Source organism: Micropterus dolomieu, linkage group LG11 (genome assembly GCF_021292245.1).
Source record: "Micropterus dolomieu isolate WLL.071019.BEF.003 ecotype Adirondacks linkage group LG11, ASM2129224v1, whole genome shotgun sequence".
Classification (NCBI taxonomy): domain Eukaryota; kingdom Metazoa; phylum Chordata; class Actinopteri; order Centrarchiformes; family Centrarchidae; genus Micropterus; species Micropterus dolomieu.
The window spans coordinates 12,733,895-12,750,892 of NC_060160.1; the positions used below are offsets into that span (position 1 = coordinate 12,733,895).

General features: G+C 39.5%; 2 protein-coding genes across 6 annotated transcripts; one reads left to right on the forward strand and one right to left on the reverse strand.

Annotated features, from left to right (window-relative positions):
* Nucleotide 1: 1 nt before the first annotated feature.
* Nucleotides 2–10,818, reverse strand: LOC123978879 (nuclear export mediator factor Nemf-like). 2 transcript variants are annotated; one of them, XM_046062469.1, is made up of 33 exons: nucleotides 10,199–10,818; nucleotides 10,015–10,090; nucleotides 9,837–9,905; nucleotides 9,301–9,403; nucleotides 8,175–8,300; nucleotides 7,879–8,027; nucleotides 7,701–7,768; nucleotides 7,451–7,540; nucleotides 7,203–7,276; nucleotides 7,042–7,112; nucleotides 6,846–6,921; nucleotides 6,561–6,701; nucleotides 6,232–6,440; nucleotides 5,975–6,148; nucleotides 5,807–5,870; nucleotides 5,559–5,647; nucleotides 5,330–5,433; nucleotides 5,167–5,229; nucleotides 4,930–5,042; nucleotides 4,256–4,313; nucleotides 3,562–3,620; nucleotides 3,359–3,479; nucleotides 3,024–3,279; nucleotides 2,879–2,921; nucleotides 2,711–2,760; nucleotides 2,323–2,464; nucleotides 1,885–1,962; nucleotides 1,563–1,781; nucleotides 1,310–1,345; nucleotides 1,001–1,107; nucleotides 881–924; nucleotides 698–777; nucleotides 2–311 (listed from the first exon to the last, which is right to left on the reverse strand). In XM_046062469.1, exons 2-33 carry the CDS (start codon nucleotides 10,071–10,073, stop codon nucleotides 234–236), a joined length of 3,213 nt encoding a protein of 1,070 aa, XP_045918425.1. In that variant the 5' UTR covers nucleotides 10,074–10,090; nucleotides 10,199–10,818; the 3' UTR covers nucleotides 2–233. The 2 variants fall into 2 exon arrangements, with proteins under 2 accessions (XP_045918425.1, XP_045918424.1); XM_046062468.1 differs by lacking the exon at nucleotides 10,199–10,818 and having other exon boundaries at nucleotides 10,015–10,173.
* Nucleotides 10,236–16,677, forward strand: LOC123978881 (MAPK/MAK/MRK overlapping kinase-like). Of its 4 annotated transcripts, none has more exons than XM_046062474.1 (12): nucleotides 10,236–10,608; nucleotides 12,202–12,316; nucleotides 12,654–12,743; nucleotides 12,837–12,907; nucleotides 13,047–13,125; nucleotides 13,208–13,256; nucleotides 13,358–13,536; nucleotides 13,777–13,878; nucleotides 13,990–14,172; nucleotides 14,333–14,492; nucleotides 14,607–14,804; nucleotides 15,068–16,677. In XM_046062474.1, the coding sequence occupies exons 1-12, from the start codon at nucleotides 10,425–10,427 to the stop codon at nucleotides 15,143–15,145; spliced, it is 1,488 nt and encodes a 495-aa protein (XP_045918430.1). In that variant the 5' UTR covers nucleotides 10,236–10,424; the 3' UTR covers nucleotides 15,146–16,677. The 4 variants fall into 4 exon arrangements, with proteins under 4 accessions (XP_045918430.1, XP_045918431.1, XP_045918429.1 ...); XM_046062475.1 differs by having other exon boundaries at nucleotides 10,240–10,608; nucleotides 13,999–14,172; XM_046062473.1 differs by lacking the exon at nucleotides 10,236–10,608 and adding an exon at nucleotides 10,777–11,026 and having other exon boundaries at nucleotides 13,999–14,172.
* The last annotated feature ends 321 nt before the right edge of the window (nucleotides 16,678–16,998 follow it).

The following is a 16,998-nucleotide window of genomic DNA, read 5'->3' on the forward strand; positions in this document are numbered from 1 at the left end:
CTGTTCTGTTCAGCTTTGTTAATTTACATATTTTCATTTCAAACAAATTGTTGGTCAACTAATACATTAAATCTTAATAAAATTATTCATATCCAAACAGAAACACTGTACTGTGTGACAATCAGATCTTTATCCTGTAACTGTTTGAAATGTAGATTAGTCCCACTGAACTGTAGTTCTGTGTTTAATACCATAATTCCACACTTCTTGTCAGGTCTGTATTCACCCATCTCTCATTTCTTCTTGGCAGCCAGCAAGTTTGGAGCAGACACTTTAACTTTGCCCGGCATGTTTCTGGACAAATCAGTATCCTGCAACACAGGATGATATGAGAGGGGAATTATAACATCAAGAAAAACAAACTGCCGTTCTTTTTTACAGTTTAATTATATGGTTAGTCTAGAAATTGTCAACACAATTTCTATTTCTCTTGTCTGACAGTCCAGTACCTAATCACAACAGATAAGCAGCACATCTTTACATTTAATAAGCTGGAAACTGAATGTTCAGCATAAATAATAATTCAAGTTGTTGAATTATTTAATTATCCATTATTATAAGAGTGCAGATTCTTTTTCAAATTGTTGTAAATCCAATGTCCACAATCAATCATTTCAACACAACAAATGATTGTAAACACTTTATTGAATTTAGAGTTACCTTTCACAGAAAACTATAACCCAGTAAACTTCTTTACCTTGACACTGCGGAACAGGTCTTTTTCTCTGGTTGATGTCTCTTTGGCTTTCATAAAGCTTAAAACTGCAGTGCGTGCAGCTGGTAGGAAGAAAAAAAACCTGTTAATTCTAAAAGTAAAAATTTTCACTGTAAAACATTAAGGAAAGGTCTTATGTATATTCTAATGGATCACTTTTCTTACCTTTCCCTTTCTTCTGAGAACCTGGTGTCAGTTTCACCTTATGTCTGTGGAAAACAAATGACTCATTAGCCTGAGCACTCTTCACTTTGTCTCATACACACAAAAGTTAATTGCACGTACTTGTGGTTGGAAAGGGCGGTGTATGGAGCACAGACTGGCACAGCAAACATCAGTACATCTTCAGGATGAGGCTGGCCTGTCAGAGAGGTGAGCAGGTTCTCTGCTTCCTGAGGCAGCACAGAGGACAGCTACAGTTAGACCAATGCAGTAGTAAACTTACTGGTGGGTTAAAATGAATGATGCAAAATTAATATGCATTTATCCCCGAAATAATCTTTGAATAATTACGAATATAAAAAGAGACAATGATGATTTATTTCTATTACAGAACTATTTGTCCACAGTTAAATGTTTACATTAAGAGCCCACCTCTGCTCCGGGGTTGTCGTGGTCCACGTCGTCTTCCTGAAAGAGGGGAAAGCATTGATGATGAACAAACATACAATACAAAGCCCACGTATAGTATGTTTACTGCATACAGTAATATCTAATTCTATACAAAAACACAATTCAAAAGACACAAAGGGACATTTTGATTGTTCTCTTGGCAGGTAACTTTGTTAACATCATCAGACACAGTACATTTCAGACACCAGCTGGATCTCTGACATGTGTCATGTACCTTGTCCTCTTGTTCAGCAGGACCTCCCTCCTCTCCAGGCTGTCGCTCCTCATTATCCTCCCCTCCTCCTGTCTGCTCTGGCTTCTTCGCTGCATTTTCCACATTACGAGGTTTCTGGGACGGTTTCTGAGAGGGTGGTTTCCTCATGGCTTCCTCTTTCCCCTTGCCCTTCTTTCCTTTCTTCCCCTTATCCTTCTCCTCCTTAGTGGAGCCAGCTGACTGAGGAGGAAAAAAACAGTTGTACTGTTATTTAGTGGGTCACTAAAAATGTAGCTGATGTCCCTGTACAGTACACAATAACGTCATTTTTATTCTACCTCACCCCGAGCAGCTGCATCATCAGCTCCCTGTCCTCTTCATCCTGGTCTTTGTACTTCTCTTTGATCTTCTTTAACTTGTTCTGCAGTGACAACAGGGAAAGAATACACACAGACACAACACAGACTGAATTATCAGATAAGTTGAGGTTCAATATTAATCCATCAAATATCAAAAAGGTACAGGTGTTGTTTATAAAACCTCAACTCTATTAGAGATGTTTCTTCCGTCATGTCTAGAATAATTTTTATTGTGTTACAGCATTTGATACTGAAACAATTTTGTACCAATAATTATACCAGTGTTGTTTGTCTCCTTATCCCTTTTAAATATACTATGTTTCATTTTTTTCTGTATGTTTTAGTCTCCACATATTCTTGAAGGTTGTATAACTTGTTTTTAGATTTGAACACAACATCTTATCTTCACACTTTTCCCTTACCCTTTGGCCTCTTTTTAGTGGCTGCTGGGAGGGGCCTCCTCCACCTTTGGATCCCTGATCGGCTGCTGATCCACCAGATGAAATCTCTGTCTTCTCCTCGGTGTCACACTCTTCCTGTTTCTGTTTCTTCTTCTTCTCTTCTCTAGTGGCAAAAGACAACAACACCTGAGGATTAAATCAATGACTGGCCGATCAGTTTATAAGTGCTACATTAAATATAGTCTCCTGCATCCGCTTGTTAAGCAAAGACAAATGTCCTCAGTGTCTTAATTCAACATTTTAAATGACTGCATACGGTAGTAACCAACCAAATGTCTTAACACTACCTGTTGCTGAAAGCCCATTGTGGAACTTTGTGTTAACTAAGTATTTTATTCCTTTCACTCACCTTCTCTGCTTGGCAGTCATGTGTTTCTTCGCCTGTGAGTCAACCTCAATCTGAACAGAATTAAATGAATAAACATATGAAGATATGAAGATGAACATATTATACTTTTAAGATTTTACTTTGATGAAATTGCTGTAATGTATGTGGCCTGAGATGGCAACCAATTACCTGAGTGGTTACTTCCTTTTTGAAACCAGGGTTCTGAGCGCTCCTTGATATAAGAGGAGACAATTTCATTCAAGTACCATTCACTGTCATGTGTCAGTGATAGTCTGTGTTTAATTTGTCCTGTGTGTAGTAGTGGGCGCATTACCTGCTGGGCTGTAGATGAGAGAGGGAGATAGTCGTATCTGGAAAGCTGAATTCTTCACTTTCTTTCTCATCTTCGTTCCCACTGTCGTCCTCACTACCCACCCCTCCGTCTGCCTCCAGGTTGTCCTCCTCAGGAACAGCGGCCAGTTCTCCACTCGCACCATCATTCCCATCAACCACCTTTTTGATCTTCTTTTCCGTCTCTCCGTCTCCTCCCGCTCGCTCCTCACCCTGATCTTCATTGCTGCTGTCATCACCTGCAAAGGCGACGGAATCGGTTACAACACCTGAATATGGTTGATACATACACTTTAAATTAAATTGTGTGTCTGCTACCTATCAGCTCCTCTCCCTCCTCTAACAGCTCAGCAGTTCTGGATGAGACATCCTCCATGTCCTCCTCTAGAGTCTTCACCTTTCTCTCCCCTCTGTGCCGAAACACACTCTGCTCGTCGACCTGCAACGGAGACAAGCAAGAAACTTAATTTTTGAAAATGACTGAGTTAAAGCTGGATTCACAGCTCATGGTAGTATTTTACCTTGAAGAGGAATCCAAAGCCCATAATCAAGTAAGAAGGTGGCAGAAAGTTTTTCTTTCCTGGAGAGAAATAAATCAAATGTTAGGTCCTCTGTCAGACATCACCATAGCACATACACTTCTCATATTTGGCTCGGGTGCTTTACAAATGTATTCACTTTAAAAGGACCAGTGTGTAAGATTTAGGGGGATCTACTGGCAGAATATGGCAGAAATGAAAAAGAATATTCATAAGCATGTTTTCATTACTGTATGATCAACTGAAATGATGTGTTTTTGTTACCTTAGAATGAGCATTTTATTTCTAAAGACAGCTGCATTATTTTTTTTTTCCAAGTCCTGCCCCCTACTCTGCGTCTGATAGGCTAACCCTAAACCTACCCTACCTAACCAATTTAACTAACGGAGGGAATGAGTACAAGCCAATCTGAGGCAGAGTTGTGGAAAATCTGTTGTGAAAAAAAATTAACACAGCGGGTCCGCCATGTTTCTCTAGTAGCCCAGAACGGACAAACCAAACACTGGCTCTAGAGGGCCAAAGACTCTTGAGATTTTATATGCCCAACGACGTTTCTCCTACACGTTGGAAAGGGGAGGGTGAGGTGAGAGGTATCCAGCTCGTTGCAATCTGCAACTTCACTGCTAGATGCCACTAAATCTTACACACTGAAACTTAAAATTTTACTGTGTTGTACCTCTGATCATGAAACTTCCAGTGGTCAGGTACTCTCCAGTGGGAGCTGTCTTAGACACCTGAACAGAAATAATTGATAAAACACTGCTAATTAATAATAAATAATGCCAACATTTCTACTACATCAATGTCACAATAAAATTATTTCACTGCTCGTATTATTTTTATATATAACACACTTTGTACCAATAAGTTAAAGTTACCCTATGGAATTTTTGCCTCTAGAAGCAATATGGGGCAATGTTTTTGTTTGTATGTAACACGCTAAGGAATGTTACTTTCCACCAGCAAAGGTAAGGAAAAAGTATAATAAGAGTTGATGAGAGTATAAATATTAGGCCTTAAGGACATATACATTTAAACACTTCAGGGTTTGCCTCTTGGCTTGTACACAGCAAATATGCTACCTACTCTAGCAACCCCTTTGAGCCTGTCATTAAACACTGAGTATGGATCGCAGTAAAAACAGACCATTCCCCGTGTTATAATAGGAATTGTCTGAGAAATTAATTGTAAAAGACAGAAGTATTAACAAACAAGAGAGAAAACAGACAGATAATCACATAATAAGGAAAATTAACAATTAGCATTCAGTATGCGATTATATATATATATATATATATATATATATATATATATATATATATATTTAGTTGTGTAATACTGATTACTCACCTGATGATGATGAACCCACCAGGCACTGGTGATGATTTTGGCATCCCAAGCAGCACTGTAGCACACAGACATAGTGCCAGCTTCTGTCAGGGTACGAGGAGGGATAGGGTCGCCTGGAGCAGGAAGATGGAAAGGCAGAGGAGGGCAAAGAAACAAAAACAAATGAGTGAAAAAGTATTTCACAAACTGAAAAAAAAAAAAAAATGGGTCAAATAGCGTAGAAGCCACATGGTCTACCTGAGGGATTTTTGATGACACAGCTAGTCGCTCCGTGGAGGTCAGCGTGAACATAGATATCGCCTAACAAAATAAAGGTACACATTCAGGGATAAACCAGCACAGTTTGAAAGGTGTGTACTTTTTAAAAAGGTAAGAGTGTGTGTAGACGTTCATTGATTACCTGCCCGAAGGTATCGTTTGACAATCATCTCGTTCTGCTGTTGATCCCTTCCTGCAATGACCAGATAATTCTCTGAGCTGATGAACCATAAGAACTTCTCAAACCTGTCAACAGGGGAGAAATGGTTCAGAGAATAAAAGGTTCCACTGCTTGTAACGTAAAAAAAATAAATAAATACTGAACCAAAGTCTGAATATGTACAGGTACATGATGGTAATGTGTGTCTTACCAGTAGACTTTCCTGGCCTTCTGAATGGTGGTCACAGTCTGAACCTCTTTCAGTGTTTTCTGTGTTTTTTTCTCTGCAGATTTCATAGCCTTAAATGACATTTTAAAGTATATGAACATATGATCACTTGTCAACTGCAAAGCTGTCCTGTGGCATAAATTATATTCCTTAGAAACACAAATATAGGTATTGCTTTGATCCTTACACCTTGGCTTAAACCTGAGTGTGGAATAAAACAGCTTTCCTACCTTATCTGCTGCTTCGATGGTTTTATGTTCCTTCTTTTCAGCAAAGCGTTTGAAGTCATAGTACCTAAAAAAGCCCAATGAAAAGGTCTATCAGCTGTAAAAACAACACTTGTGACTTTCCCCACACAATGCTTAGTTCTAGGCCTACAGGATTACATGTGAACCTACTTTTTGGCATTGGCATAAGCCGACAGGCCAAGATCCACATCCACCAACATGGGCTTGTTCCTTAGCAACTTCTTGTTCTGTCCTTTGTCTTTATTTTTGTTTTTCTTCCCTTTCTCCGCTACTGCATCTTTTTTCTCTTCCTCCTCCTGGTCTTCCTCAGAAATATATGGATTCCTAGCGGAGAAAGGATACACATGAGCCAAGAGTTGTCTGTGGTACTGTCTGTGTCTGCTTTTCTGTGTCAGTGATGGCCTCACTTTAAAAGCATGGTGATATGGTTGGTCTGCAGCTTCAGCTCCTTGATGGCACAGGCCACAGGGTCTCCAGCAGCTTGTGCTTCCTTGACGATAGTGCCGATCTCAGTCCAGTCTACCTGATTGGCCAGTGCACTGCGCACCACCTGAAGAGCCCTCTCCACCACAGGCAGGTTCATCTCCACCAGTTCACCCTTTATTCTGTCCACCTCCTGCAACACACCAAACAAGATTTCTTGGACATGTATTTCAAGCAATGTCGAGGTTAAATTGGCTTTAGATTTAATTTTGTGCTGCATTTACAGAAGCTAAACCTTGCGAGTAATGCTGACCTGCGCTTGGTGCAAGGCCTCCAGTCTCTGCTCGTGGTCCCTCTTAACATTTTCCAACTTCTTCAGAGCCTGTTTCTCCTGCTGCAAGGCTTTCATGTCAATCTTCTGACTCTCCATCTTAGAAAAGAACTCATCCACTGCCTGAGTGAAAGAACACATTCATATCACATTCTTGCAAAAAAAAAAAAAGGTGTGAATTCACATCGTAATAGAGAAAGGACCAATATTCTTCCCAAACAAGGCATCGAGAAATAAAACCAAACAAGCAGCCATACTAATATTTACCTTGTCAAAAGTGTCAAACTCCAAATAGGGACTCTTTGCATGCTGGGCAAAGAGGAATGGGTGGAATTCATCATATCTGTAAGTAAACAACATTGACGTGAATGAATTCACCATAATATAAATAACCAGCTGAAAAAAAACTACGTAATGTATTCTCCTATGTGACAAATTGTGCGTTAAACAAAACAGGACATACGTGAGCAGTTCTTCGCCTGGTTTGCCAGGAGTTAAGCTTGGTTTCTTCTCACTCTTTTGAACAATGTAACCCTTGAATTAAACAAAGCAGAGTTTGTGAATACCAGTATAACAGATCTATTACAGGATCGAACTAAAAGCCCCTTATTGCAGATCTCTTACCTTGCCACTGAAGTTTGCAGTTTTCTCCATATATGTTTCTGCAATCTGCAGAGCTTCCAGGATTTTAGGTGCAACTGAAAAAGCCGCCAGACCAAGTACTATGTTAACAAATAAGTATTTACAGATTTACAGAATGGATTTGCAGGAAAACTAAATTACGAATAAAAAAATCCAATCAAAAAGCAGACAGGTCCGTTACTGTAATTAACCACATGTCAACAACCTTTACTCCAGCAGCTCTACCATACCTTGGGCAGCATCAACTTGGGTGTCAACTTTGACGGAGCCCGGCAGTCCCACCTCAATCAAGCTGTGTTCTATCAGAGTGGCTCCATAGGCTGGAGAGGTGTTTGGAAAGGACACAAAACATGGTTCAGTCAGTTTATTTTCATTGTAAAAAAAAGTGTAAGACACTTAAACCGAAGAGAAATTCACATGTATTTATTTTAGTGTAACAATTTAATTTAACAACTCAGAACTAGTTGCTTATCTACTTACGAAGGTGAGGGTTCAAGACCCTTTTCACTTGGTCTCCATTCTGTGCTTTGCTGAGGATTTCAGTAAGTCTGCATATAAAAAAGCATTAAGAGGGGAAAGGTTTTCTCTGATATAGGAATGATATACATTTATTGACTTCTGGTGGATGCCCGTTTGGTCCATGTAAACATGTGGTTACCGCTCTAAACTGATGAGAGGTTCAGGGGGTCGGGCGCTCTCTACAGGGTACCGCTCTCTCACAGCAATCTTAACATCTTCTGCCTCTGCTGTACGAAACCGCAGCAGGTTCAGTATGTTGTACTCATGGTCTGCAAGAATGATGTTACCCTGAAGATGGATAAGGATTGACCATCCAAAAACATACAAACAAAACCACATTAACATGCATCAATGTCATTGTTCGGATCAGAGCTGAGATGATCTGAACAGCACACGATGATTTGTTTAAGTTTGATATACACAGTGTTTTCTCACCCTGTCATACAGTTCAATAATCAAGTGGTAGGCAGCCTCCTCTGAGCCAAACTGGATGTCAACAATCCTGTCAATCCCGAGCTGCTTAACCTGGGTCAACCGGCGCGTCTTCAGGTGTTTTCGACACTACGGAGAAAGTTGCTTTAAACATCATCACAACTTATAGATAAACAAATACAAATCTGGTAAGGGATTTGTGGGAAAAACGGAAAATATATTGACATAAATATCTAATCTGTTTAGGATAGAAAAAACACTGACTGGTTGATGTTCATCACAAAAAATGTCTGCAGATACATCTGCAGGCAGCCTTGTCACTGTTGCTGCTTTGAAACGATGTTAGCATGCCTCCTTGTGAGTTTCGAGACCTAAATCTCCTCAGACGCCATGGTCTTCTCTAAATGTTAACACTTTTCTCCCATCCTAAATGACAGCTAATCTAAACCAAAACCATTACTAGCTAGAGTTAAATATCTATCTATTATTATACTTTAGAGAATAATGCAGTTGAAAGGCATCACTTCTGAAGAACCATACCCCACTCTCCCTTAAATACCAGTCATGTTCTGAAATATACAACATCACCCAATGTAAATGGTCTGTATTTGTATAGCTAGATGTCAACAATCCACTCAAAACAGTTTACATTACGTCACATTCACCCATTCGCACACATTCATACACTGATGGCAGAGATTAATCTTCCAACTACACATCAGAACAGAAATAACATTCATACACTTTCACACACCAATTACCCAGCCACCGGGAGCACAAACACATATGTCAGAGTCTTGCCTAAGGACACGAACCACCGACCAGGGATCGAACCACCGAACGAACACGACCACTCTAACCCCTGAACCACAGTCGTTAATTAATAAAAAAACTATTTAAAACAACATGTTACTGGCTAACATTACATGTACAGTATATTGGATTGTACTCTGCATGGAATAATAGAATTATACATGAATATTTTTTTGTTTTGATATTGGTGTAATATCGGCCGCCCTTCTTTCTAAATATCAGGATCGGTCATAGAAAAACCCATATCAGTCGACCACTAGTTAAAATTATACAATAAATACAAAAAAACAACCCAAAGTTGGACAGACGTTCTTACTTTCATTGCAAAGCCTGAAGGCATCATGTTCTTGGGCCATTCAAAGTCTGTGGAATGAAGACGAGTCCCAGACTCAACCAGGAGAACAGCTTTGCTGTCAGGCCTGAGACAACAAAATGACATTGAGTTATACACACTGACTGAAAGTGTTAGAATATAACTAAGTATATTTACTGAAGTTGTACAATTCTGAGGTACTTACACTTTACACGTTATAATTCTACCCAATACACACAGAGGTAAATACTGTACTTTTAACTTCACATTAATTTGACAGCTATCTGTTATAGATATAGATTATATAATGTATAATAACTTCACACTGCTACATAATGGTTACTTTAATTTTTGATACTTTTTGATACTAAGTTTAAATAATAATTTGAATTTACTAATAATTAATTATAATTACAATTTTGAATGAAGGACTTATTAGTATATGTATGCTAATTTACTTTACTTCAGAAGCGATACGAAACACCATTAACTTGCAGTAAAACTTTTAGAGACTGAGGAGTTTTTTAAACTGTCCTTACTTTTGTAGACGGATGAGATACGTCTTGTTGTCGATGTCATACACGTTGTTTACTCTCATGCCAATGTAGCTGTGAAAGAATGACACACAATAAAATGAATGGCAACATCTGCAGACAAATCCACATTAACGATGGTTAGCTTAGCAACCCAGCTACAGGCAATAACACAATCACCTACTTGGCATTGATCTCGGCAATAACTGCCCTGATATCCACAGTGGTGAATCTTGTTTTCATGGTAACCGAACCGCTCGCTACAATCACAAAAACAAAGGTAAACACTGAGGCAACAAAATCACATTTCTAGTGCACCATCAGCAAGGAAAACATGCAGAAAACTGCCGATCATGCGCACAAATTACCTGTTTTTACGGAAGCCGACGTGGAGCAAAAATGAGCAGGTCCACGCCTTTAAACCAAACACACCAGACGTTTTGAATAGAACGCATTGATTGTGTATGGGATGCACTGGTGCCTGGTAACCTTGTGCTATTACATGAATGCAATGGACCAGCCGCTGTGCTCCTAGGGACTATTTCTAGATATTATTACGCTCATGTTAGGGTCTTTGGGATTTAACGTGCACTAATGATGCACTACTCAAACTGGCTTATTGGCGTGAAAAACAGGGCAAGCCTTCGAAATGCGTGCAAAACACCACCTAACACCGACTGGAACAATAGGGGAAATGTTGTGGACATGCAGAACAATAATCCGCAGCCTAATGAAAAGATATCCGAGCGAATGGTCACCACCCACCTCTGGAAAAAAGGTAAGGAGGTGAACTATGCAACCGTAAAGACGTTACATATCAGGGCCTGCGGCGAACAATTCTGCTTGACAGGCATTTTTTTCATAGATTGCAGGGCATATGACTGTTGCGTCGGTGCTCTTAATTCAGAATAGAGAATTAAGTGAGAGTCAAACATTCAGCCGGAGTTTCTGGTTTCCTCCTCAGGTCAGAGTGGAGGGCGAAGGCGTGCTCCGTTACCAAGGCGACGGTCAGCTAACAGGGCTTGCTAGCGGGGCTAGGCTAGCACCCGTAAAGAGCAGTTTCATGTCTTTTTTGACACCTCGACGCGCAAAAAAACCGTACATTGTCAAGCCTCATATTGTAAATGTACTCTCCAGTTACGTATGCTATGGATATTGGACATACATGGGGCGGCTAAGACACAAAGGGATGCATTGTAAGTTGTGAGTTAACGGCTGAGTGATGACAGGTCTGACAGGCGGTCGCACGTCGTCGAGGTTTCTCTTCAAAGATTTCTGGTTTTGCTAACTGGTTTAACCTTGAGGAGAAGCTAGCGGTGGCGGTTGTCTCTCGGAAGGAAACAACCGAACGCATACGTAGTTTTGACCGTAATATAAAACATAACTTTAATCCTGTTTTTGGTTCCCAGTGAGCACTAACCCAAATTAACGTTACAACGTTGAATCAACGTTGTAATTTGTTTGGGTTGGTGCTCACTGTTTTTTTTTTTCTGCATAGTTCAGCACATTGGTAGATGTTACCGAAAATGGTGAACAATGTGAACACCATGTGTCAGACAACTGTCCTCACCTGTCATTAACTGCTAACTCTTGCGAATGTATTGTGGAGGTCTTGCAGTGACACAATGAGAGTGTAAATTTGGTGAAAAGTATTTGGTGTAATGGCTGTTGCTGATATTTAAAAGGAAAATCCACTTGCACTTTTTTGACACTGCTGATCCTGCTTTTTCAATGCTTTTGGACGCCTAAGCCAGTAAAACCCAGACACCTGTCTCCCTAAACTGCTCACCGAGCTAACGTTAAAAGATGGTGTGAACTGCAGGCTTTAGCAATTAAACATTTCATAGTTTAACATTAACTAAGAAAATAATCTTCACAAGATACTTAAATTAATTATTAATGAGCCACAGCCATCAGAATGAGTCCCTATATGAATGTGGAGCTGAAGTGATTAGTAGTTTAATCGATTGGTCAAACTACAAAGAATTATAATTTAATGTTTTAACCAAAAATGCCAAAAATACACTGGTTCCTGTCTCTAAAATGTTTGAATTTGATGCTTTCCATAGTCGTTTATGATAGTAAACTGAATGTTCTATGAGGTTTGGACTGTGGGTTGGACAAAACAAGACATTTCAATATGTCAACCTGGGTTCTAGGCAATTAAGATCTGTATTTTTCATTACTTTCTGACATTAGAAAGTGGGTGTTCCAGCTTTTACTCTGGAGCACAGAATTTCACTCTAGATTATGCAGACTTGATTTTCTGCTGTTCAGCTGCAAACAAATTATTATTACAAATATTTATTATACAAATGTATTCATGCAAATTTGTCCCCATTATCAGTCTTTGTCTTTGATTGTTGTGCAGGCTACAAAGTAATCAAGAAAATCGGGGAAGGCACATTTTCAGAGGTGGTGAAAACTCAGAGCCTGAAAGATGGGAAGTACTACGCGTGCAAAACCATGAAGCAGACAATTAACAGGTATTCTGCAAAAAAATTTTTCCTGTGCTCAGGCAAACGGTGTTGCATTTTCACTAGTGATGAGGTTACAATAGATGTCACTGCTTGAAATGTGGGCAGCCAGTGCACTGGTTTATAACCAGACTGTGCACTTTAAATCTATTCAACCATTTATCTTATTATATGCATAATGTCACTGTCATACAAAGCTGTGAAATAAAATTGACCCATTGGCCCTCATCCTCACGGCACACTTTTTCAGGCAAAGTAAGCAGGTATACAATATGACTAAACAATTAACTATATTATACACCTGTCAAATCAAATGTGCAAACGTCATCTGTTGTCTGTCATCAAGTCTGGAGCAGGCCAACAACCTGCGGGAAGTCCAGGCAATGAAGAGACTGAGCCCACATGCAAATATCATCCAGCTACATGAACTGATTTTGTGAGTACAACAATGTTGTCTATAATGAAGTTATTGTACTTCCCACAGCTAGATTCATGTGGCATGTCACATTAATCTAATACAATGTTTCAGTGACAAAGAAACTGGAACTGTGTCTTTGATTTGTGAGCTGATGGAGATGAACATCTTTGAGTTCATACAAGGTAAGTCTGCCAGTATGACAAGTACAAGCATATAATAAAACATTGTATGGATGAACTGGAAAGGGAAAGATGTTGATGTAGTGTTTCAGTAAAGTTTTAGGTGAATTTTGGGCTGATATCTTTTTTTCATCCCTTGCAGGAAGAGAAACGCCGCTGCCTGACCATACAGTAAAGAACTACATGTACCAGCTTTGCAAGTCACTTGAACATATGCACAGGTAGTTATGAAAAAAGATAAAAATAAGTATAATTACATACTAATATATAAATGTATAAGTACTCTTATTTTATTTTTCACAGCTGCGGGATCTTTCACAGAGATGTGAAGCCAGAAAACATTCTCATCAAAGTGAGATGCACCATTAATATAATTTGCTTTACAGAAATGTAACAGTGACCCTCTGGTTTTGAGTCATACACATTTTTAAAATGATTTTGTTTATCTTGCAGCAAAATGGTTTGAAGCTTGGCGACTTTGGCTCATGTCGGAGTGTGTACTCCAAGCCCCCGCACACAGAGTACATCTCCACACGCTGGTACAGAGCCCCAGAGTGCCTCCTCACTGATGGGTACTACAGCTTAAAGATGGACATGTGGAGTGCTGGTTGTGTCTTCTTTGAGATCATGAGGTACCTCTGCAGGGGAAGGGCACAGCATTTTAATCTCTATTACCTAAACAGGACATCAGTTCACAAGTTCATGAGATAGGACTGGTTATACACGATTACACATACAATTCAAATGATACCAATGTCTGCCTTCAGTTTTCTTTCCTTGTTATTTGACTGATCCTGTCTGCCACCACAGGCACAAACAAATGTCATACAAATGCTATGTAAATAGCTTTGTTGTATACCTGTGCATTACAGTTTGAATCCTCTCTTCCCTGGAACCAATGAGTTGGACCAAGTTGCCAAGATCCACGATGTGTTGGGGACACCAGATGAAAGTATCCTCTACAAGTTCAAGCAGTAGGTGTTCCTCCTCAAATATGTTGTTCGAAGAGTGTGTCTGTTACAGAAGCTGTACAAACAAACTGTGAATATCTCCTTTTTAATGTGCTCTTCTTATGGTTCCAAAATGCGTGGCAGATCTAGGGCGATGCATTTCAACTTCCCCCCTAAAAAAGGCTCTGGTATCTCACGATTAGTGCCTAACTGCCCGGCTCCAGCGCTATCACTGCTCTATCAGATGCTCGCCTATGACCCTGATGAACGCATCTCTGCAGAGACAGCCCTGCGCCACACATACTTTAGGGAAATCAGGTAAACCATGCAAATAAGACACAATTTAAGACATTTTTTATGAAATTTGCACAACACAATTGGCAGGTTTGTTGGTATGACAAACATCAGAACGACTTTAATTTTAATTAATTATATCCTGTCATTTGTGATAGAAGTCTTGCTTATTTTTTTCTCCCAGGCTGGCAGAGAAGAAAAGCGAGACTCTTCACAGACTTTCTGGGACTACGGATGGAGTAGAGAGCAGTGGGACGCACAACTCCTTAGACCACATTTGGCGCCCAACCAGACTTGGCAAACAGCTGAGGGGAAGACACACGAGGCAAACACCTTTAATGAGCGTAAGTCTTATTTCTACTGGTCAATCTTAAAGTCAACTGAAGTAAAAATGTCCAAAACCCACGAGTCCAAAGAAATACAAATCCCACCGGTACCATCTGATACTTTCTCTTCAGCACAACACAAAACACGTAGCAGAGCCACTCATTAGACGGAACGTCCTACATTATCCTGCAGAGCTGCCCAAGCTCAACATGGTTGTACCAGGACCACAGACCTCCTTCCCAGTCTCCACTATGCCTGCATTTACTGTCACTCACCGAGGCACACTGCCAGCCATCACATCGAAAAAGTGCCAGTCACGGGTGGCCAAGGTAAACATGGGAGTGCTGCATAAACATCAGGCTTTTTACATTTTTGAGTCATTCAGTCATTTAAGCCTCCGGGGAGGCAATGTGGAAATTACGTAAACCACAGCTGACCAGTTTGTTTTAAGTACCAGGTGTTTCTGAAAAATGCTCACTGTGTTGTATTAAGGAAAAAAGAGGAACGTCAAATTAATAAACCAAACAAGTGCATGGTGGTGCTTTCTAAGGGCTCTGACTTGGCATTCAGGCTGCGTTTCCTCTCTTCACAGCCCCGGGATGAGTCACACCGCGCAGCTTTCAAGACCTGCTACATGCCACCTCTGGACAGGAAGCATGGAGGCTACTGAGAGCCCAAAACACTTACTAACAATCATTTTAATTAAAAATGACCTCTTAAAACAGGATAGACCTGTTAAACAGGTTGTTGAGAAGACAATGTTTGGACAGGCCTGATGCTGAAATCTGTAAACCAACACCAACTTGTTTGGGGAAAAGAAAAATGCAATGAGGACCGCCGAGCCTGTCATCTAACCAGTTACGACAGCTACATCAAACGGTTTAACCCTAAGTGTATTGATGTAATTCATTATGATCTCTACACAAACAATATTAGTCTGTCATATTAATGTTGGATTGAGAGTGTGTAGTTTAGTTATGATCTCTCTTCTACTTGACCTAGTCAGGTGTTACATGTTTACAACTGTTTATTTCTGAACCTATTTCACAAGCTAAGCAATAAGGTATTTGACATATGAACAGCTGTATACTGGAAGCGTATTAAATGGCATAGCTTCTTTGATGAGGAACATGACAAGTGCCTTTAAAAAGTAGTCACAACCCTTGGACTTTTTCTAGTTGCAGTATTTTACAACTTTGATTACAAATGATTAAGTAAACCTTTTCACACTGCAACAGAATAATGTCTCTACAAACTGATCTGAAGTCAGTGCATGTATAACACAAAACATCCTTTGCGGTGACACCTAAAATAACACCAATATTTTTTTAGACATTTAAATAATAAGTTGAATGTGATCTGCTGTATGTAATTGTGGTATGACAAGTTGGGTAAATCTGGAAGATCCAACAGCTGGTAAAACTGTATCATGAAGACAAAGGAACATTTTAAACAAATCTCCAGTAAGGAGGCAGAAAAGTGTCATTCAGGGATAGATACATAAAAATTTGAAAAAGCGGAAATCTTGTCTAAAATTTGTGGTAGTCTTGCAAAGACAGATACACCAAAGTCAGAAAATGAGGCACATAATGGCTTTAACTGAACTGCTGTGATTTAAAGTTGTAAAGCAATAAACATGGAAAAGTCCAAGGGTGGGGTTATTGCTTTTTATTAGGCACTAGATACTTGTGATTGTCCCTTTTCAGTAGTTGTGAATGAACTCCTCGGAACAAATTGATCCATACGGCAATAATCTCCCTGTACAAACATGAACAGCAAGAACATTCGCATTGAGTGCTTCGCAATTGTTTTAAGGCACAACAGAGTCTTTGGAGAATCATTTTAAAATGCACATTCCATAATCTAACTGTAATGTAAATAAACAGCCAGGTTGCGGGCAGCAAAACCCAGGATTAGATCAGTTAATAACAAAAAATGACTTTCATATTAGATCAGTTATTTATGTGTAAACATCTGTGTTTGCAGATCGGGCCTGAAGAAATTCCTCAAATTTTTTTTAATCCTTTGTTAAAATGTAACTTGGCCTATACCTTCATACTTACCTACTTGAAGCATTGTGGCTTAAAAAAAGTACCATTTCATTCAGAGCCGTGAGCTCATTAATATGGACGGCGACTCAGTCTGCACTTTATTGCGTTGGTTATTGTGACACAAAAGTAAAAATAAAGTGTATCATTTGTATGATGTTGTCATTAACTTGCATTACAAATACTAAAATCATTTACATAATGTCTGTATAACCACCTGACACAAAAATGTTGAGAACAAATTGATGAGAATCCTGATTTTTTTTAAATTAATAATAAAGTGGGAAATGTAAAATGGTATCCACTTCAAAAATGTAGTTGTTTCACCAACTTTCTGCCAAATGTAGGGGTCACTGGAGTCTTCATGAACATCAACAATTAGTGGGTCATACAAATATAAAGTATAGGAATACTTCAGTAGTGTCAAATGTGAAAGACTCCTTAGCTGAATTTCAAGTTTCTTATCTGAGAATGC